The 20,067-nt window shown below is 39.9% G+C and overlaps 1 protein-coding gene across 1 annotated transcript in view; it reads right to left on the bottom strand.

Annotated features, from left to right (window-relative positions):
• LOC139579790 (multiple PDZ domain protein) overlaps positions 1 to 20,067 on the bottom strand; it is a 126,085-nt gene that overhangs the window by 59,465 nt on the left and 46,553 nt on the right. The window contains exons 14-16 of the mRNA XM_071408610.1: positions 19,859 to 20,032; positions 19,388 to 19,597; positions 18,101 to 18,289 (exon numbers count right to left, since the gene is read on the bottom strand). Coding sequence (XP_071264711.1) covers positions 18,101 to 18,289; positions 19,388 to 19,597; positions 19,859 to 20,032 — 573 coding nt within the window. The remainder of the gene's footprint in view (positions 1 to 18,100; positions 18,290 to 19,387; positions 19,598 to 19,858; positions 20,033 to 20,067) is intronic.

The raw sequence follows: 20,067 nt of genomic DNA, 5'->3' as shown, positions 1-20,067 counted from the left end.
AGAGGGAACAGTATTGTATCTACAGCTCAGTATGATACAGGAACCTATAGAGGGAACAGTGTTGTATCTACAGGTCAGTAGGATACAGGAACCTATAGAGGGAACAGTATTGTATCTACAGGTCAGTACGATACAGGAACCTATAGAGGGAATAGTGATGTATCTACAGGTCAGTATGATACAGGAACCTATAGAGGGAACAGTGATGTATCTACAGGTCAGTACGATACAGGAACCTATAGAGGGAACAGTGTTGTATCTACAGGTCAGTACGATACAGGAACCTATAGAGGGAACAGTGATGTATCTACAGGTCAGTAGGATACAGGAACCTATAGAGGGAACAGTATTGTATCTACAGGTCAGTACGATACAGGAACCTATAGAGGGAATAGTGATGTATCTACAGGTCAGTATGATACAGGAACCTATAGAGGGAACAGTGATGTATCTACAGGTCAGTATGATACAGGAACCTATAGAGGGAACAGTGTTGTATCTACAGGTCAGTATGATACAGGAACCTATAGAGGGAACAGTGATGTATCTACAGGTCAGTATGATACAGGAACCTATAGAGGGAACAGTGATGTATCTACAGGTCAGTATGATACAGGAACTTATAGAGGGAACAGTGATGTATCTACAGGTCAGTATGATACAGGAATATATAGAGGGAACAGTGATGTATCTACAGGTCAGTATGATACAGGAACCTATAGAGGGAACAGTGTTGTATCTACAGGTCAGTATGATACAGGAACCTATAGAGGGAACAGTGTTGTATCTACAGGTCAGTATGATACAGGAACCTATAGAGGGAACAGTGATGTATCTACAGGTCAGTACGATACAGGAACCTATAGAGGGAACAGTGATGTATCTACAGGTCAGTATGATACAGGAACCTATAGAGGGAACAGTGTTGTATCTACAGGTCAGTATGATACAGGAACCTATAGAGGGAACAGTATTGTATCTACAGGTCAGTATGATACAGGAACCTATAGAGGGAACAGTGTTGTATCTACAGGTCAGTAGGATACAGGAACCTATAGAGGGAACAGTATTGTATCTACAGGTCAGTACGATACAGGAACCTATAGAGGGAATAGTGATGTATCTACAGGTCAGTATGATACAGGAACCTATAGAGGGAACAGTGATGTATCTACAGGTCAGTAGGATACAGGAACCTATAGAGGGAACAGTATTGTATCTACAGGTCAGTACGATACAGGAACCTATAGAGGGAATAGTGATGTATCTACAGGTCAGTATGATACAGGAACCTATAGAGGGAACAGTGATGTATCTACAGGTCAGTATGATACAGGAATATATAGAGGGAACAGTGATGTATCTACAGGTCAGTATGATACAGGAACCTATAGAGGGAACAGTGTTGTATCTACAGGTCAGTATGATACAGGAACCTATAGAGGGAACAGTGTTGTATCTACAGGTCAGTATGATACAGGAACCTATAGAGGGAACAGTGATGTATCTACAGGTCAGTACGATACAGGAACCTATAGAGGGAACAGTGATGTATCTACAGGTCAGTATGATACAGGAACCTATAGAGGGAACAGTGTTGTATCTACAGGTCAGTATGATACAGGAACCTATAGAGGGAACAGTATTGTATCTACAGCTCAGTATGATACAGGAACCTATAGAGGGAACAGTGTTGTATCTACAGGTCAGTAGGATACAGGAACCTATAGAGGGAACAGTATTGTATCTACAGGTCAGTACGATACAGGAACCTATAGAGGGAATAGTGATGTATCTACAGGTCAGTATGATACAGGAACCTATAGAGGGAACAGTGATGTATCTACAGGTCAGTACGATACAGGAACCTATAGAGGGAACAGTGTTGTATCTACAGGTCAGTACGATACAGGAACCTATAGAGGGAACAGTGATGTATCTACAGGTCAGTAGGATACAGGAACCTATAGAGGGAACAGTATTGTATCTACAGGTCAGTACGATACAGGAACCTATAGAGGGAATAGTGATGTATCTACAGGTCAGTATGATACAGGAACCTACAGAGGGAACAGTGATGTATCTACAGGTCAGTATGATACAGGAACCTATAGAGGGAACAGTGTTGTATCTACAGGTCAGTATGATACAGGAACCTATAGAGGGAACAGTGATGTATCTACAGGTCAGTATGATACAGGAACCTATAGAGGGAACAGTGTTGTATCTACAGGTCAGTATGATACAGGAACCTATAGAGGGAACAGTGTTGTATCTACAGGTCAGTATGATACAGGAACCTATAGAGGGAACAGTGATGTATCTACAGGTCAGTATGATACAGGAACCTATAGAGGGAACAGTGTTGTATCTACAGGTCAGTATGATACAGGAACCTATAGAGGGAACAGTGATGTATCTACAGGTCAGTATGATACAGGAACCTATAGAGGGAACAGTGTTGTATCTACAGGTCAGTACAGGAACCTATAGAGGGAACAGTGATGTATCTACAGGTCAGTATGATACAGGAACCTATAGAGGGAACAGTGTTGTATCTACAGGTCAGTACAGGAACCTATAGAGGGAACAGTGATGTATCTACAGGTCAGTATGATACAGGAACCTATAGAGGGAACAGTGTTGTATCTACAGGTCAGTACGATACAGGAACCTATAGAGGGAACAGTGATGTATCTACAGGTCAGTATGATACAGGAACCTATAGAGGGAACAGTGTTGTATCTACAGGTCAGTATGATACAGGAACCTATAGAGGGAACAGTGATGTATCTACAGGTCAGTACGATACAGGAACCTATAGAGGGAACAGTGATGTATCTACAGGTCAGTATGATACAGGAACCTATAGAGGGAACAGTGATGTATCTACAGGTCAGTATGATACAGGAACCTATAGAGGGAACAGTGTTGTATCTACAGGTCAGTACAGGAACCTATAGAGGGAACAGTGATGTATCTACAGGTCAGTATGATACAGGAACCTATAGAGGGAACAGTGTTGTATCTACAGGTCAGTACGATACAGGAACCTATAGAGGGAACAGTGATGTATCTACAGGTCAGTATGATACAGGAACCTATAGAGGGAACAGTGTTGTATCTACAGGTCAGTATGATACAGGAACCTATAGAGGGAACAGTGATGTATCTACAGGTCAGTACGATACAGGAACCTATAGAGGGAACAGTGTTGTATCTACAGGTCAGTATGATACAGGAACCTATAGAGGGAACAGTATTGTATCTACAGCTCAGTATGATACAGGAACCTATAGAGGGAACAGTGTTGTATCTACAGGTCAGTAGGATACAGGAACCTATAGAGGGAACAGTATTGTATCTACAGGTCAGTACGATACAGGAACCTATAGAGGGAATAGTGATGTATCTACAGGTCAGTATGATACAGGAACCTATAGAGGGAACAGTGATGTATCTACAGGTCAGTACGATACAGGAACCTATAGAGGGAACAGTGTTGTATCTACAGGTCAGTACGATACAGGAACCTATAGAGGGAACAGTGATGTATCTACAGGTCAGTAGGATACAGGAACCTATAGAGGGAACAGTATTGTATCTACAGGTCAGTACGATACAGGAACCTATAGAGGGAATAGTGATGTATCTACAGGTCAGTATGATACAGGAACCTATAGAGGGAACAGTGATGTATCTACAGGTCAGTATGATACAGGAACCTATAGAGGGAACAGTGTTGTATCTACAGGTCAGTATGATACAGGAACCTATAGAGGGAACAGTGATGTATCTACAGGTCAGTATGATACAGGAACCTATAGAGGGAACAGTGTTGTATCTACAGGTCAGTATGATACAGGAACCTATAGAGGGAACAGTGATGTATCTACAGGTCAGTATGATACAGGAACCTATAGAGGGAACAGTGTTGTATCTACAGGTCAGTATGATACAGGAACCTATAGAGGGAACAGTGATGTATCTACAGGTCAGTATGATACAGGAACCTATAGAGGGAACAGTGTTGTATCTACAGGTCAGTACGATACAGGAACCTATAGAGGGAACAGTGATGTATCTACAGGTCAGTACGATACAGGAACCTATAGAGGGAACAGTGTTGTATCTACAGGTCAGTACAGGAACCTATAGAGGGAACAGTGTTGTATCTACAGGTCAGTATGATACAGGAACCTATAGAGGGAACAGTGATGTATCTACAGGTCAGTATGATACAGGAACCTATAGAGGGAACAGTGTTGTATCTACAGGTCAGTACAGGAACCTATAGAGGGAACAGTGTTGTATCTACAGGTCAGTATGATACAGGAACCTATAGAGGGAACAGTGTTGTATCTACAGGTCAGTACGATACAGGAACCTATAGAGGGAATAGTGATGTATCTACAGGTCAGTATGATACAGGAACCTATAGAGGGAACAGTGATGTATCTACAGGTCAGTACGATACAGGAACCTATAGAGGGAACAGTGTTGTATCTACAGGTCAGTACGATACAGGAACCTATAGAGGGAACAGTGATGTATCTACAGGTCAGTAGGATACAGGAACCTATAGAGGGAACAGTATTGTATCTACAGGTCAGTACGATACAGGAACCTATAGAGGGAATAGTGATGTATCTACAGGTCAGTATGATACAGGAACCTATAGAGGGAACAGTGATGTATCTACAGGTCAGTATGATACAGGAACCTATAGAGGGAACAGTGTTGTATCTACAGGTCAGTATGATACAGGAACCTATAGAGGGAACAGTGATGTATCTACAGGTCAGTATGATACAGGAACCTATAGAGGGAACAGTGATGTATCTACAGGTCAGTATGATACAGGAACTTATAGAGGGAACAGTGATGTATCTACAGGTCAGTATGATACAGGAATATATAGAGGGAACAGTGATGTATCTACAGGTCAGTATGATACAGGAACCTATAGAGGGAACAGTGTTGTATCTACAGGTCAGTATGATACAGGAACCTATAGAGGGAACAGTGTTGTATCTACAGGTCAGTATGATACAGGAACCTATAGAGGGAACAGTGATGTATCTACAGGTCAGTACGATACAGGAACCTATAGAGGGAACAGTGATGTATCTACAGGTCAGTATGATACAGGAACCTATAGAGGGAACAGTGTTGTATCTACAGGTCAGTATGATACAGGAACCTATAGAGGGAACAGTATTGTATCTACAGGTCAGTATGATACAGGAACCTATAGAGGGAACAGTGTTGTATCTACAGGTCAGTAGGATACAGGAACCTATAGAGGGAACAGTATTGTATCTACAGGTCAGTACGATACAGGAACCTATAGAGGGAATAGTGATGTATCTACAGGTCAGTATGATACAGGAACCTATAGAGGGAACAGTGATGTATCTACAGGTCAGTAGGATACAGGAACCTATAGAGGGAACAGTATTGTATCTACAGGTCAGTACGATACAGGAACCTATAGAGGGAATAGTGATGTATCTACAGGTCAGTATGATACAGGAACCTATAGAGGGAACAGTGATGTATCTACAGGTCAGTATGATACAGGAATATATAGAGGGAACAGTGATGTATCTACAGGTCAGTATGATACAGGAACCTATAGAGGGAACAGTGTTGTATCTACAGGTCAGTATGATACAGGAACCTATAGAGGGAACAGTGTTGTATCTACAGGTCAGTATGATACAGGAACCTATAGAGGGAACAGTGATGTATCTACAGGTCAGTACGATACAGGAACCTATAGAGGGAACAGTGATGTATCTACAGGTCAGTATGATACAGGAACCTATAGAGGGAACAGTGTTGTATCTACAGGTCAGTATGATACAGGAACCTATAGAGGGAACAGTATTGTATCTACAGCTCAGTATGATACAGGAACCTATAGAGGGAACAGTGTTGTATCTACAGGTCAGTAGGATACAGGAACCTATAGAGGGAACAGTATTGTATCTACAGGTCAGTACGATACAGGAACCTATAGAGGGAATAGTGATGTATCTACAGGTCAGTATGATACAGGAACCTATAGAGGGAACAGTGATGTATCTACAGGTCAGTACGATACAGGAACCTATAGAGGGAACAGTGTTGTATCTACAGGTCAGTACGATACAGGAACCTATAGAGGGAACAGTGATGTATCTACAGGTCAGTAGGATACAGGAACCTATAGAGGGAACAGTATTGTATCTACAGGTCAGTACGATACAGGAACCTATAGAGGGAATAGTGATGTATCTACAGGTCAGTATGATACAGGAACCTATAGAGGGAACAGTGATGTATCTACAGGTCAGTATGATACAGGAACCTATAGAGGGAACAGTGTTGTATCTACAGGTCAGTATGATACAGGAACCTATAGAGGGAACAGTGATGTATCTACAGGTCAGTATGATACAGGAACCTATAGAGGGAACAGTGATGTATCTACAGGTCAGTATGATACAGGAACTTATAGAGGGAACAGTGATGTATCTACAGGTCAGTATGATACAGGAATATATAGAGGGAACAGTGATGTATCTACAGGTCAGTATGATACAGGAACCTATAGAGGGAACAGTGTTGTATCTACAGGTCAGTATGATACAGGAACCTATAGAGGGAACAGTGTTGTATCTACAGGTCAGTATGATACAGGAACCTATAGAGGGAACAGTGATGTATCTACAGGTCAGTACGATACAGGAACCTATAGAGGGAACAGTGATGTATCTACAGGTCAGTATGATACAGGAACCTATAGAGGGAACAGTGTTGTATCTACAGGTCAGTATGATACAGGAACCTATAGAGGGAACAGTATTGTATCTACAGGTCAGTATGATACAGGAACCTATAGAGGGAACAGTGTTGTATCTACAGGTCAGTAGGATACAGGAACCTATAGAGGGAACAGTATTGTATCTACAGGTCAGTACGATACAGGAACCTATAGAGGGAATAGTGATGTATCTACAGGTCAGTATGATACAGGAACCTATAGAGGGAACAGTGATGTATCTACAGGTCAGTAGGATACAGGAACCTATAGAGGGAACAGTATTGTATCTACAGGTCAGTACGATACAGGAACCTATAGAGGGAATAGTGATGTATCTACAGGTCAGTATGATACAGGAACCTATAGAGGGAACAGTGATGTATCTACAGGTCAGTATGATACAGGAATATATAGAGGGAACAGTGATGTATCTACAGGTCAGTATGATACAGGAACCTATAGAGGGAACAGTGTTGTATCTACAGGTCAGTATGATACAGGAACCTATAGAGGGAACAGTGTTGTATCTACAGGTCAGTATGATACAGGAACCTATAGAGGGAACAGTGATGTATCTACAGGTCAGTACGATACAGGAACCTATAGAGGGAACAGTGATGTATCTACAGGTCAGTATGATACAGGAACCTATAGAGGGAACAGTGTTGTATCTACAGGTCAGTATGATACAGGAACCTATAGAGGGAACAGTATTGTATCTACAGCTCAGTATGATACAGGAACCTATAGAGGGAACAGTGTTGTATCTACAGGTCAGTAGGATACAGGAACCTATAGAGGGAACAGTATTGTATCTACAGGTCAGTACGATACAGGAACCTATAGAGGGAATAGTGATGTATCTACAGGTCAGTATGATACAGGAACCTATAGAGGGAACAGTGATGTATCTACAGGTCAGTACGATACAGGAACCTATAGAGGGAACAGTGTTGTATCTACAGGTCAGTACGATACAGGAACCTATAGAGGGAACAGTGATGTATCTACAGGTCAGTAGGATACAGGAACCTATAGAGGGAACAGTATTGTATCTACAGGTCAGTACGATACAGGAACCTATAGAGGGAATAGTGATGTATCTACAGGTCAGTATGATACAGGAACCTACAGAGGGAACAGTGATGTATCTACAGGTCAGTATGATACAGGAACCTATAGAGGGAACAGTGTTGTATCTACAGGTCAGTATGATACAGGAACCTATAGAGGGAACAGTGATGTATCTACAGGTCAGTATGATACAGGAACCTATAGAGGGAACAGTGTTGTATCTACAGGTCAGTATGATACAGGAACCTATAGAGGGAACAGTGTTGTATCTACAGGTCAGTATGATACAGGAACCTATAGAGGGAACAGTGATGTATCTACAGGTCAGTATGATACAGGAACCTATAGAGGGAACAGTGTTGTATCTACAGGTCAGTATGATACAGGAACCTATAGAGGGAACAGTGATGTATCTACAGGTCAGTATGATACAGGAACCTATAGAGGGAACAGTGTTGTATCTACAGGTCAGTACAGGAACCTATAGAGGGAACAGTGATGTATCTACAGGTCAGTATGATACAGGAACCTATAGAGGGAACAGTGTTGTATCTACAGGTCAGTACAGGAACCTATAGAGGGAACAGTGATGTATCTACAGGTCAGTATGATACAGGAACCTATAGAGGGAACAGTGTTGTATCTACAGGTCAGTACGATACAGGAACCTATAGAGGGAACAGTGATGTATCTACAGGTCAGTATGATACAGGAACCTATAGAGGGAACAGTGTTGTATCTACAGGTCAGTATGATACAGGAACCTATAGAGGGAACAGTGATGTATCTACAGGTCAGTACGATACAGGAACCTATAGAGGGAACAGTGATGTATCTACAGGTCAGTATGATACAGGAACCTATAGAGGGAACAGTGATGTATCTACAGGTCAGTATGATACAGGAACCTATAGAGGGAACAGTGTTGTATCTACAGGTCAGTACAGGAACCTATAGAGGGAACAGTGATGTATCTACAGGTCAGTATGATACAGGAACCTATAGAGGGAACAGTGTTGTATCTACAGGTCAGTACGATACAGGAACCTATAGAGGGAACAGTGATGTATCTACAGGTCAGTATGATACAGGAACCTATAGAGGGAACAGTGTTGTATCTACAGGTCAGTATGATACAGGAACCTATAGAGGGAACAGTGATGTATCTACAGGTCAGTACGATACAGGAACCTATAGAGGGAACAGTGTTGTATCTACAGGTCAGTATGATACAGGAACCTATAGAGGGAACAGTATTGTATCTACAGCTCAGTATGATACAGGAACCTATAGAGGGAACAGTGTTGTATCTACAGGTCAGTAGGATACAGGAACCTATAGAGGGAACAGTATTGTATCTACAGGTCAGTACGATACAGGAACCTATAGAGGGAATAGTGATGTATCTACAGGTCAGTATGATACAGGAACCTATAGAGGGAACAGTGATGTATCTACAGGTCAGTACGATACAGGAACCTATAGAGGGAACAGTGTTGTATCTACAGGTCAGTACGATACAGGAACCTATAGAGGGAACAGTGATGTATCTACAGGTCAGTAGGATACAGGAACCTATAGAGGGAACAGTATTGTATCTACAGGTCAGTACGATACAGGAACCTATAGAGGGAATAGTGATGTATCTACAGGTCAGTATGATACAGGAACCTATAGAGGGAACAGTGATGTATCTACAGGTCAGTATGATACAGGAACCTATAGAGGGAACAGTGTTGTATCTACAGGTCAGTATGATACAGGAACCTATAGAGGGAACAGTGATGTATCTACAGGTCAGTATGATACAGGAACCTATAGAGGGAACAGTGTTGTATCTACAGGTCAGTATGATACAGGAACCTATAGAGGGAACAGTGATGTATCTACAGGTCAGTATGATACAGGAACCTATAGAGGGAACAGTGTTGTATCTACAGGTCAGTATGATACAGGAACCTATAGAGGGAACAGTGATGTATCTACAGGTCAGTATGATACAGGAACCTATAGAGGGAACAGTGTTGTATCTACAGGTCAGTACGATACAGGAACCTATAGAGGGAACAGTGATGTATCTACAGGTCAGTACGATACAGGAACCTATAGAGGGAACAGTGTTGTATCTACAGGTCAGTACAGGAACCTATAGAGGGAACAGTGTTGTATCTACAGGTCAGTATGATACAGGAACCTATAGAGGGAACAGTGATGTATCTACAGGTCAGTATGATACAGGAACCTATAGAGGGAACAGTGTTGTATCTACAGGTCAGTACAGGAACCTATAGAGGGAACAGTGATGTATCTACAGGTCAGTATGATACAGGAACCTATAGAGGGAACAGTGTTGTATCTACAGGTCAGTACGATACAGGAACCTATAGAGGGAACAGTGATGTATCTACAGGTCAGTATGATACAGGAACCTATAGAGGGAACAGTGTTGTATCTACAGGTCAGTATGATACAGGAACCTATAGAGGGAACAGTGTTGTATCTACAGGTCAGTACAGGACCCTATAGAGGGAACAGTGTTGTATCTACAGGTCAGTATGATACAGGAACCTATAGAGGGAACAGTGTTGTATCTACAGGTCAGTACAGGACCCTATAGAGGGAACAGTGTTGTATCTACAGGTCAGTACAGGACCCTATAGAGGGAACAGTGTTGTATCTACAGGTCAGTATGATACAGGAACCTATAGAGGGAACAGTGTTGTATCTACAGGTCAGTACAGGACCCTATAGAGGGAACAGTGTTGTATCTACAGGTCAGTACAGGACCCTATAGAGGGAACAGTGTTGTATCTACAGGTCAGTACGATACAGGAACCGAGTATGGCAGAATGTGAACACTATTTACTGAAGTATAAACCATTTGGCCACTTCTCTAAGGGTTAGAGGATAAAAACATGCCCTGGGTTGACTAGTTCCTATTTACACACGTGACTCATATCTTTCCTTTTGTTTGACTGGATAAGGTCCTCTGTAGCAAACAGGAAGCTGAGCTGTGACTACTGATCCAGAGAGTGAGATGGCTTCCTGCGTTTAGCATGTAACCACTGTTGCTTTAGCATGTAACCACTGTTGCTTTAGCATATAACCACTGTTGCTTTAGCATATAACCACTGTTGCTTTAGCATATAACCACTGTTGCTTTAGCATGTAACCACTGTTGCTTTAGCATATAACCACTGTTGCTTTAGCATATAACCACTGTTGCTTTAGCATATAAACACTGTTGCTTTAGCATATAAACACTGTTGCTTTAGCATGTAACCACTGTTGCTTTAGCATATAACCACTGTTGCTTTAGCATGTAACCACTGTTGCTTTAGCATATAACCACTGTTGCTTTAGCATATAACCACTGTTGCTTTAGCATGTAACCACTGTTGCTTTAGCATATAACCACTGTTGCTTTAGCATATAACCACTGTTGCTTTAGCATATAAACACTGTTGCTTTAGCATATAACCACTGTTGCTTTAGCATATAAACACTGTTGCTTTAGCATATAACCACTGTTGCTTTAGCATATAACCACTGTTGCTTTAGCATATAACCACTGTTGCTTTAGCATATAAACACTGTTGCTTTAGCATATAACCACTGTTGCTTTAGCATATAACCACTGTTGCTTTAGCATATAACCACTGTTGCTTTAGCATATAAACACTGTTGCTTTAGCATATAACCACTGTTGCTTTAGCATATAACCACTGTTGCTTTAGCATGTAACCACTGTTGCTTTAGCATATAACCACTGTTGCTTTAGCATATAAACACTGTTGCTTTAGCATATAACCACTGTTGCTTTAGCATATAACCACTGTTGCTTTAGCATATAACCACTGTTGCTTTAGCATATAACCACTGTTGCTTTAGCATATAACCACTGTTGCTTTAGCATATAACCACTGTTGCTTTAGCATATAAACACTGTTGCTTTAGCATATAAACACTGTTGCTTTAGCATATAATAGCATATAAACACTGTTGCTTTAGCATATAAACACTGTTGCTTTAGCATATAAACACTGTTGCTTTAGCATATAACCACTGTTGCTTTAGCATATAAACACTGTTGCTTTAGCATATAACCACTGTTGGTTTAGCATATAACCACTGTTGCTTTAGCATATAAACACTGTTGCTTTAGCATATAAACACTGTTGCTTTAGCATATAATAGCATATAAACACTGTTGCTTTAGCATATAAACACTGTTGCTTTAGCATATAAACACTGTTGCTTTAGCATATAACCACTGTTGCTTTAGCATATAACCACTGTTGGTTTAGCATATAACCACTGTTGCTTTAGCATATAAACACTGTTGCTTTAGCATATAAACACTGTTGCTTTAGCATATAATAGCATATAAACACTGTTGCTTTAGCATATAAACACTGTTGCTTTAGCATATAAACACTGTTGCTTTAGCATATAACCACTGTTGCTTTAGCATATAACCACTGTTGCTTTAGCATATAACCACTGTTGGTTTAGCATATAAACACTGTTGCTTTAGCATATAATAGCATATAAACACTGTTGCTTTAGCATATAAACACTGTTGCTTTAGCATATAACCACTGTTGCTTTAGCATATAACCACTGTTGCTTTAGCATATAACCACTGTTGGTTTAGCATGTAAACACTGTTGCTTTAGCATATAATAGCATATAAACACTGTTGCTTTAGCATATAAACACTGTTGCTTTAGCATATAACCACTGTTGCTTTAGCATATAACCACTGTTGCTTTAGCATATAACCACTGTTGCTTTAGCATATAACCACTGTTGCTTTAGCATATAACCACTGTTGGTTTAGCATATAACCACTGTTGCTTTAGCATATAACCACTGTTGCTTTAGCATATAACCACTGTTGCTTTAGCATATAACCACTGTTGCTTTAGCATATAACCACTGTTGGTTTAGCATGTAACCACTGTTGCTTTAGCATATAACCACTGTTGCTTTAGCATATAACCACTGTTGCTTTAGCATATAACCACTGTTGCTTTAGCATATAAACACTGTTGCTTTAGCATATAACCACTGTTGGTTTAGCATATAACCACTGTTGCTTTAGCATATAACCACTGTTGCTTTAGCATGTAACCACTGTTGCTTTAGCATGTAACCACTGTTGGTTTAGCATATAACCACTGTTGCTTTAGCATATAACCACTGTTGCTTTAGCATGTAACCACTGTTGGTTTAGCATATAACCACTGTTGCTTTAGCATATAACCACTGTTGCTTTAGCATGTAACCACTGTTGGTTTAGCATATAACCACTGTTGCTTTAGCATATAACCACTGTTGCTTTAGCATATAACCACTGTTGCTTTAGCATGTAAACACTGTTGGTTTAGCATATAACCACTGTTGCTTTAGCATATAACCACTGTTGCTTTAGCATGTAACCACTGTTGGTTTAGCATATAACCACTGTTGCTTTAGCATATAACCACTGTTGGTTTAGCATATAACCACTGTTGCTTTAGCATATAACCACTGTTACTTTAGCATATAACCACTGTTGGTTTAGCATATAACCACTGTTGGTTTAGCATATAACCACTGTTGCTTTAGCATATAACCACTGTTGGTTTAGCATATAACCACTGTTGCTTTAGCATATAACCACTGTTACTTTAGCATATAACCACTGTTGGTTTAGCATATAACCACAGTTGCTTTAGCATATAACCACTGTTACTTTAGCATATAACCACTGTTGGTTTAGCATATAACCACTGTTGCTTTAGCATATAACCACTGTTGCTTTAGCATATAACCACTGTTGCTTTAGCATATAACCACTGTTGCTTTAGCATATAACCACTGTTGCTTTAGCATATAACCACTGTTGCTTTAGCATATAACCACTGTTGCTTTAGCATATAACCACTGTTGCTTTAGCATATAACCACTGTTGCTTTAGCATATAACCACTGTTGCTTTAGCATATAACCCCTGTTGCTTTAGCATATAACCACTGTTGCTTTAGCATATAACCACTGTTGCTTTAGCATATAACCACTGTTGCTTTAGCATATAACCACTGTTGCTTTAGCATGTAACCACTGTTGCTTTAGCATATAACCACTGTTGCTTTAGCATATAACCACTGTTGCTTTAGCATATAACCACTGTTGCTTTAGCATATAACCACTGTTGCTTTAGCATATAACCCCTGTTGCTTTAGCATATAACCACTGTTGCTTTAGCATATAACCACTGTTGCTTTAGCATATAACCACTGTTGCTTTAGCATATAACCACTGTTGCTTTAGCATATAACCACTGTTGCTTTAGCATATAACCACTGTTGCTTTAGCATATAACCCCTGTTGCTTTAGCATATAACCACTGTTGCTTTAGCATATAACCCCTGTTGCTTTAGCATATAACCACTGTTGCTTTAGCATATAAACACTGTTGCTTTAGCATATAACCCCTGTTGCTTTAGCATATAAACACTGTTGCTTTAGCATATAAACACTGTTGCTTTAGCATATAACCACTGTTGCTTTAGCATATAACCACTGTTGCTTTAGCATATAAACACTGTTGCTTTAGCATATAAACACTGTTGCTTTAGCATATAACCACTGTTGCTTTAGCATATAACCACTGTTGCTTTAGCATATAAACACTGTTTCTTTAGCATATAACCACTGTTGCTTTAGCATATAACCACTGTTGCTTTAGCATATAACCACTGTTGCTTTAGCATATAAACACTGTTGCTTTAGCATATAAACACTGTTGCTTTAGCATATAACCACTGTTGCTTTAGCATATAACCACTGTTGCTTTAGCATATAAACACTGTTGCTTTAGCATATAATATCATATAAACACTGTTGCTTTAGCATATAAACACTGTTGCTTTAGCATATAACCACTGTTGCTTTAGCATATAACCACTGTTGCTTTAGCATATAACCACTGTTGCTTTAGCATATAAACACTGTTGCTTTAGCATATAATAGCATATAAACACTGTTGCTTTAGCATATAACCACTGTTGCTTTAGCATATAAACACTGTTGCTTTAGCATATAACCACTGTTGCTTTAGCATATAAACACTGTTGCTTTAGCATATAAACACTGTTGCTTTAGCATATAAACACTGTTGCTTTAGCATATAACCACTGTTGCTTTAGCATATAACCACTGTTGCTTTAGCATGTAACCACTGTTGCTTTAGCATATAACCACTGTTGCTTTAGCATATAAACACTGTTGCTTTAGCATATAACCACTGTTGCTTTAGCATATAACCACTGTTGCTTTAGCATATAACCACTGTTGCTTTAGCATATAACCACTGTTGCTTTAGCATATAACCACTGTTGCTTTAGCATATAACCACTGTTGCTTTAGCATATAAACACTGTTGCTTTAGCATATAAACACTGTTGCTTTAGCATATAATAGCATATAAACACTGTTGCTTTAGCATATAAACACTGTTGCTTTAGCATATAAACACTGTTGCTTTAGCATATAACCACTGTTGCTTTAGCATATAAACACTGTTGCTTTAGCATATAACCACTGTTGGTTTAGCATATAACCACTGTTGCTTTAGCATATAAACACTGTTGCTTTAGCATATAAACACTGTTGCTTTAGCATATAATAGCATATAAACACTGTTGCTTTAGCATATAACCACTGTTGCTTTAGCATGTAACCACTGTTGCTTTAGCATATAACCACTGTTGCTTTAGCATATAACCACTGTTGCTTTAGCATATAAACACTGTTGCTTTAGCATATAAACACTGTTGCTTTAGCATGTAACCACTGTTGCTTTAGCATATAACCACTGTTGCTTTAGCATGTAACCACTGTTGCTTTAGCATATAACCACTGTTGCTTTAGCATATAACCACTGTTGCTTTAGCATGTAACCACTGTTGCTTTAGCATATAACCACTGTTGCTTTAGCATATAACCACTGTTGCTTTAGCATATAAACACTGTTGCTTTAGCATATAACCACTGTTGCTTTAGCATATAAACACTGTTGCTTTAGCATATAACCACTGTTGCTTTAGCATATAACCACTGTTGCTTTAGCATATAAACACTGTTGCTTTAGCATATAATATCATATAAACACTGTTGCTTTAGCATATAAACACTGTTGCTTTAGCATATAACCACTGTTGCTTTAGCATATAACCACTGTTGCTTTAGCATATAACCACTGTTGCTTTAGCATATAAACACTGTTGCTTTAGCATATAATAGCATATAAACACTGTTGCTTTAGCATATAACCACTGTTGCTTTAGCATATAAACACTGTTGCTTTAGCATATAACCACTGTTGCTTTAGCATATAACCACTGTTGCTTTAGTATATAACCCCTGTTGCTTTAGCATATAACCACTGTTGCTTTAGCATATAACCACTGTTGCTTTAGCATATAACCACTGTTGCTTTAGCATATAACCACTGTTGCTTTAGCATATAACCACTGTTGCTTTAGCATATAACCACTGTTGCTTTAGCATATAACCACTGTTGCTTTAGCATATAACCACTGTTGCTTTAGCATATAACCCCTGTTGCTTTAGCATATAACCACTGTTGCTTTAGCATATAACCCCTGTTGCTTTAGCATATAACCACTGTTGCTTTAGCATATAAACACTGTTGCTTTAGCATATAACCCCTGTTGCTTTAGCATATAAACACTGTTGCTTTAGCATATAAACACTGTTGCTTTAGCATATAACCACTGTTGCTTTAGCATATAACCACTGTTGCTTTAGCATATAAACACTGTTGCTTTAGCATATAAACACTGTTGCTTTAGCATATAACCACTGTTGCTTTAGCATATAACCACTGTTGCTTTAGCATATAAACACTGTTTCTTTAGCATATAACCACTGTTAATTTAGCATATAACCACTGTTGCTTTAGCATATAACCACTGTTGCTTTAGCATATAAACACTGTTGCTTTAGCATATAAACACTGTTGCTTTAGCATATAACCACTGTTGCTTTAGCATATAACCACTGTTGCTTTAGCATATAAACACTGTTGCTTTAGCATATAATATCATATAAACACTGTTGCTTTAGCATATAAACACTGTTGCTTTAGCATATAACCACTGTTGCTTTAGCATATAACCACTGTTGCTTTAGCATATAACCACTGTTGCTTTAGCATATAAACACTGTTGCTTTAGCATATAATAGCATATAAACACTGTTGCTTTAGCATATAACCACTGTTGCTTTAGCATATAAACACTGTTGCTTTAGCATATAACCACTGTTGCTTTAGCATATAAACACTGTTGCTTTAGCATATAATAGCATATAAACACTGTTGCTTTAGCATATAAACACTGTTGCTTTAGCATATAACCACTGTTGCTTTAGCATATAACCACTGTTGCTTTAGCATATAACCACTGTTGCTTTAGCATATAAACACTGTTGCTTTAGCATATAATAGCATATAAACACTGTTGCTTTAGCATATAAACACTGTTGCTTTAGCATATAACCACTGTTGCTTTAGCATATAAACACTGTTGCTTTAGCATATAACCACTGTTTCTTTAGCATATAACCACTGTTGCTTTAGCATATAACCACTGTTGCTTTAGCATATAACCACTGTTGCTTTAGCATATAAACACTGTTGCTTTAGCATATAACCACTGTTTCTTTAGCATATAACCACTGTTGCTTTAGCATATAACCACTGTTGCTTTAGCATATAACCACTGTTGCTTTAGCATATAACCACTGTTGCTTTAGCATATAACCACTGTTGCTTTAGCATATAACCACTGTTGCTTTAGCATATAACCACTGTTGCTTTAGCATATAACCACTGTTGCTTTAGCATATAACCACTGTTGCTTTAGCATATAAACACTGTTGCTTTAGCATATAAACACTGTTGCTTTAGCATATAACCACTGTTGCTTTAGCATATAACCACTGTGTCTTGTTTTTCTCTTTAGTTTGTTATCATTCCCACATGATTTCGGGTTCTTCGTTACACTAATAGAGCAAAACGTACTTTCTAGAGTTAGCATTGTGAGCACTGCTTCTCGTTCCAAGTTATTTCGGTCCTTACAGTAGACTAGCGACGCTAACCCTGAGGTGTTGATGTCACATGACCGTCAGGAAGGCTCCTTACCTTCAGTGTGTCACACGGTTGGCTGTTCCTCTGCTGTGAGCCGTAGCTGTTAGCATGCGCCTGCTGTGAGGACGAGGCTAGCGTCCCAGCTGAGCAGAGAGTATCCTTCTCGTCTCTCGATAACGACTGGGTCTCGTCTCTCGACGACCTTGATGACTCCGGGATGGACTCCAGGACACAACACTCGATCTGAGGGATACGTGAAAGGTCAAAGGTGGAGGGTCAGAAGGTCTGTAGGAAACAGAGAGGAATATAGACCCGATAGAGTTCTGGTCTGACCTAATTAGCATCGAAGCTAACAGGGAAAAGAGAGTGGTTGTGAATGGGAGAATTGGACACTCTCTCTCTCTCTCTTTCTCCTCCTCCTCACCTCCCTTTCTTTCTCTCTTTCGAGTCTATCTCTCCAACTCTTTCTCTCTCTCCTCCCCTTTCTCTCTCTAGTAGTGTGGTCAGGCATTGTGTTCATTTCTCAACATCATGAAAAATTCAACAGCTTTGTAACAAGAGGCCCTCCCTGCTGCCCTACAGTTACTAAGACACAGGCAACAACAAGAGTTACAACACACTGTGGTCAGAAATACACTACATGTATTGACTGTGTTATGGTGGTAAACTACATGTATTGACTGTGTTATGGTAGTAAACTACATGAATTGACTGTGTTATGGTGATAAACTACATGTATTGACTGTGTTATGGTGGTAAACAACATGTATTGACTGTGTTATGGTGGTAAACTACATGTATTGACTGTGTTATGGTGATAAACTACATGTATTGACTGTGTTATGGTGGTAAACTACATGTATTGACTGTGTTATGGTGGTAAACTACATGTATTGACTGTGTTATGGTGATAAACTACATGTATTGACTGTGTTATGGTGGTAAACTACGTGTATTGACTGTGTTATGGTGGTAAACTACATGTATTGACTGTGTTATGGTGGTAAACTACATGTATTGACTGTGTTATGGTGGTAAACTACATGTATTGACTGTGTTATGGTGATAAACTACATGTATTGACTGTGTTATGGTGGTAAACTACGTGTATTGACTGTGTTATGGTGGTAAACTACATGTATTGACTGTGTTATGGTGGTAGATATAAACTACATGTATTGACTGTGTTATGGTGGTAAACTACATGTATTGACTGTGTTATGGTGGTAAACTACATGTATTGACTGTGTTATGGTGGTAAACTACATGTATTGACTGTGTTATGGTGGTAAACTACATGTATTGACTGTGTATTGAGAGTGTTTTGAGTTACTGTCGTACCGGCAGCGGCTTGGCGACGCCGATGCGCACGACCCCGTAGCCGGTGGTTTTGAGGACGTGCACGGCGCGCTCCAGCGTTGATCTGACCAGGTCCACGTCGTTGACGGACATGAGCCGGTCACCGGGCAGCAGGCGACCGTCTGAGTCGGCCACGCCACCGGGGACCAGGGAGCGGATCACCAGAACAGTCTTAGAGGCGTCCTCTGGGTCCTGGAGAGGGACAACATGAGGAACATGTGAACAGCAGTTCACAGGTCATGTCCTCCCGAAAGGGAAATACAATAGAAGGGAGAGACTACAATTGTTTTGACTCTCAGTTCATCTTTTTTTTATTGTCTTTCCAAAGGATCCACTCTTTGGCCCACCATCCTCTCCTCGTCTCCTGGTCTACATTACTAGGGATCCAAACCAGTCGAAAAGAGAGGAGAGTAGGAAGCTACGTTAGACCATTGAGATGCACCGCAGTCTTACCTGGTAGTCTAGGATGCTGAATCCCAGGCCTTCCTCTCCCTTCACCAGCTCTATCACCTGACTGTCTCTCTCCCACATGGCCAGAGGAGGAGACACAGGCTTATTAAAACCACGACTCCCACAATCCATGTTGTTACAACCAGGAAGTAGACAGCAGGGCTGGTCATACTTGGACTGGGAGAGGAGAGAGAGAGAGAGTTAGGGCACAT

The sequence above is a fragment of the Salvelinus alpinus genome, chromosome 6 (assembly GCF_045679555.1).
Source record: "Salvelinus alpinus chromosome 6, SLU_Salpinus.1, whole genome shotgun sequence".
In the NCBI taxonomy this organism is placed as follows: domain Eukaryota; kingdom Metazoa; phylum Chordata; class Actinopteri; order Salmoniformes; family Salmonidae; genus Salvelinus; species Salvelinus alpinus.
Note: the sequence above shows the minus strand (reverse complement) of the source record. Positions and strands in the feature narration are given on the sequence as shown.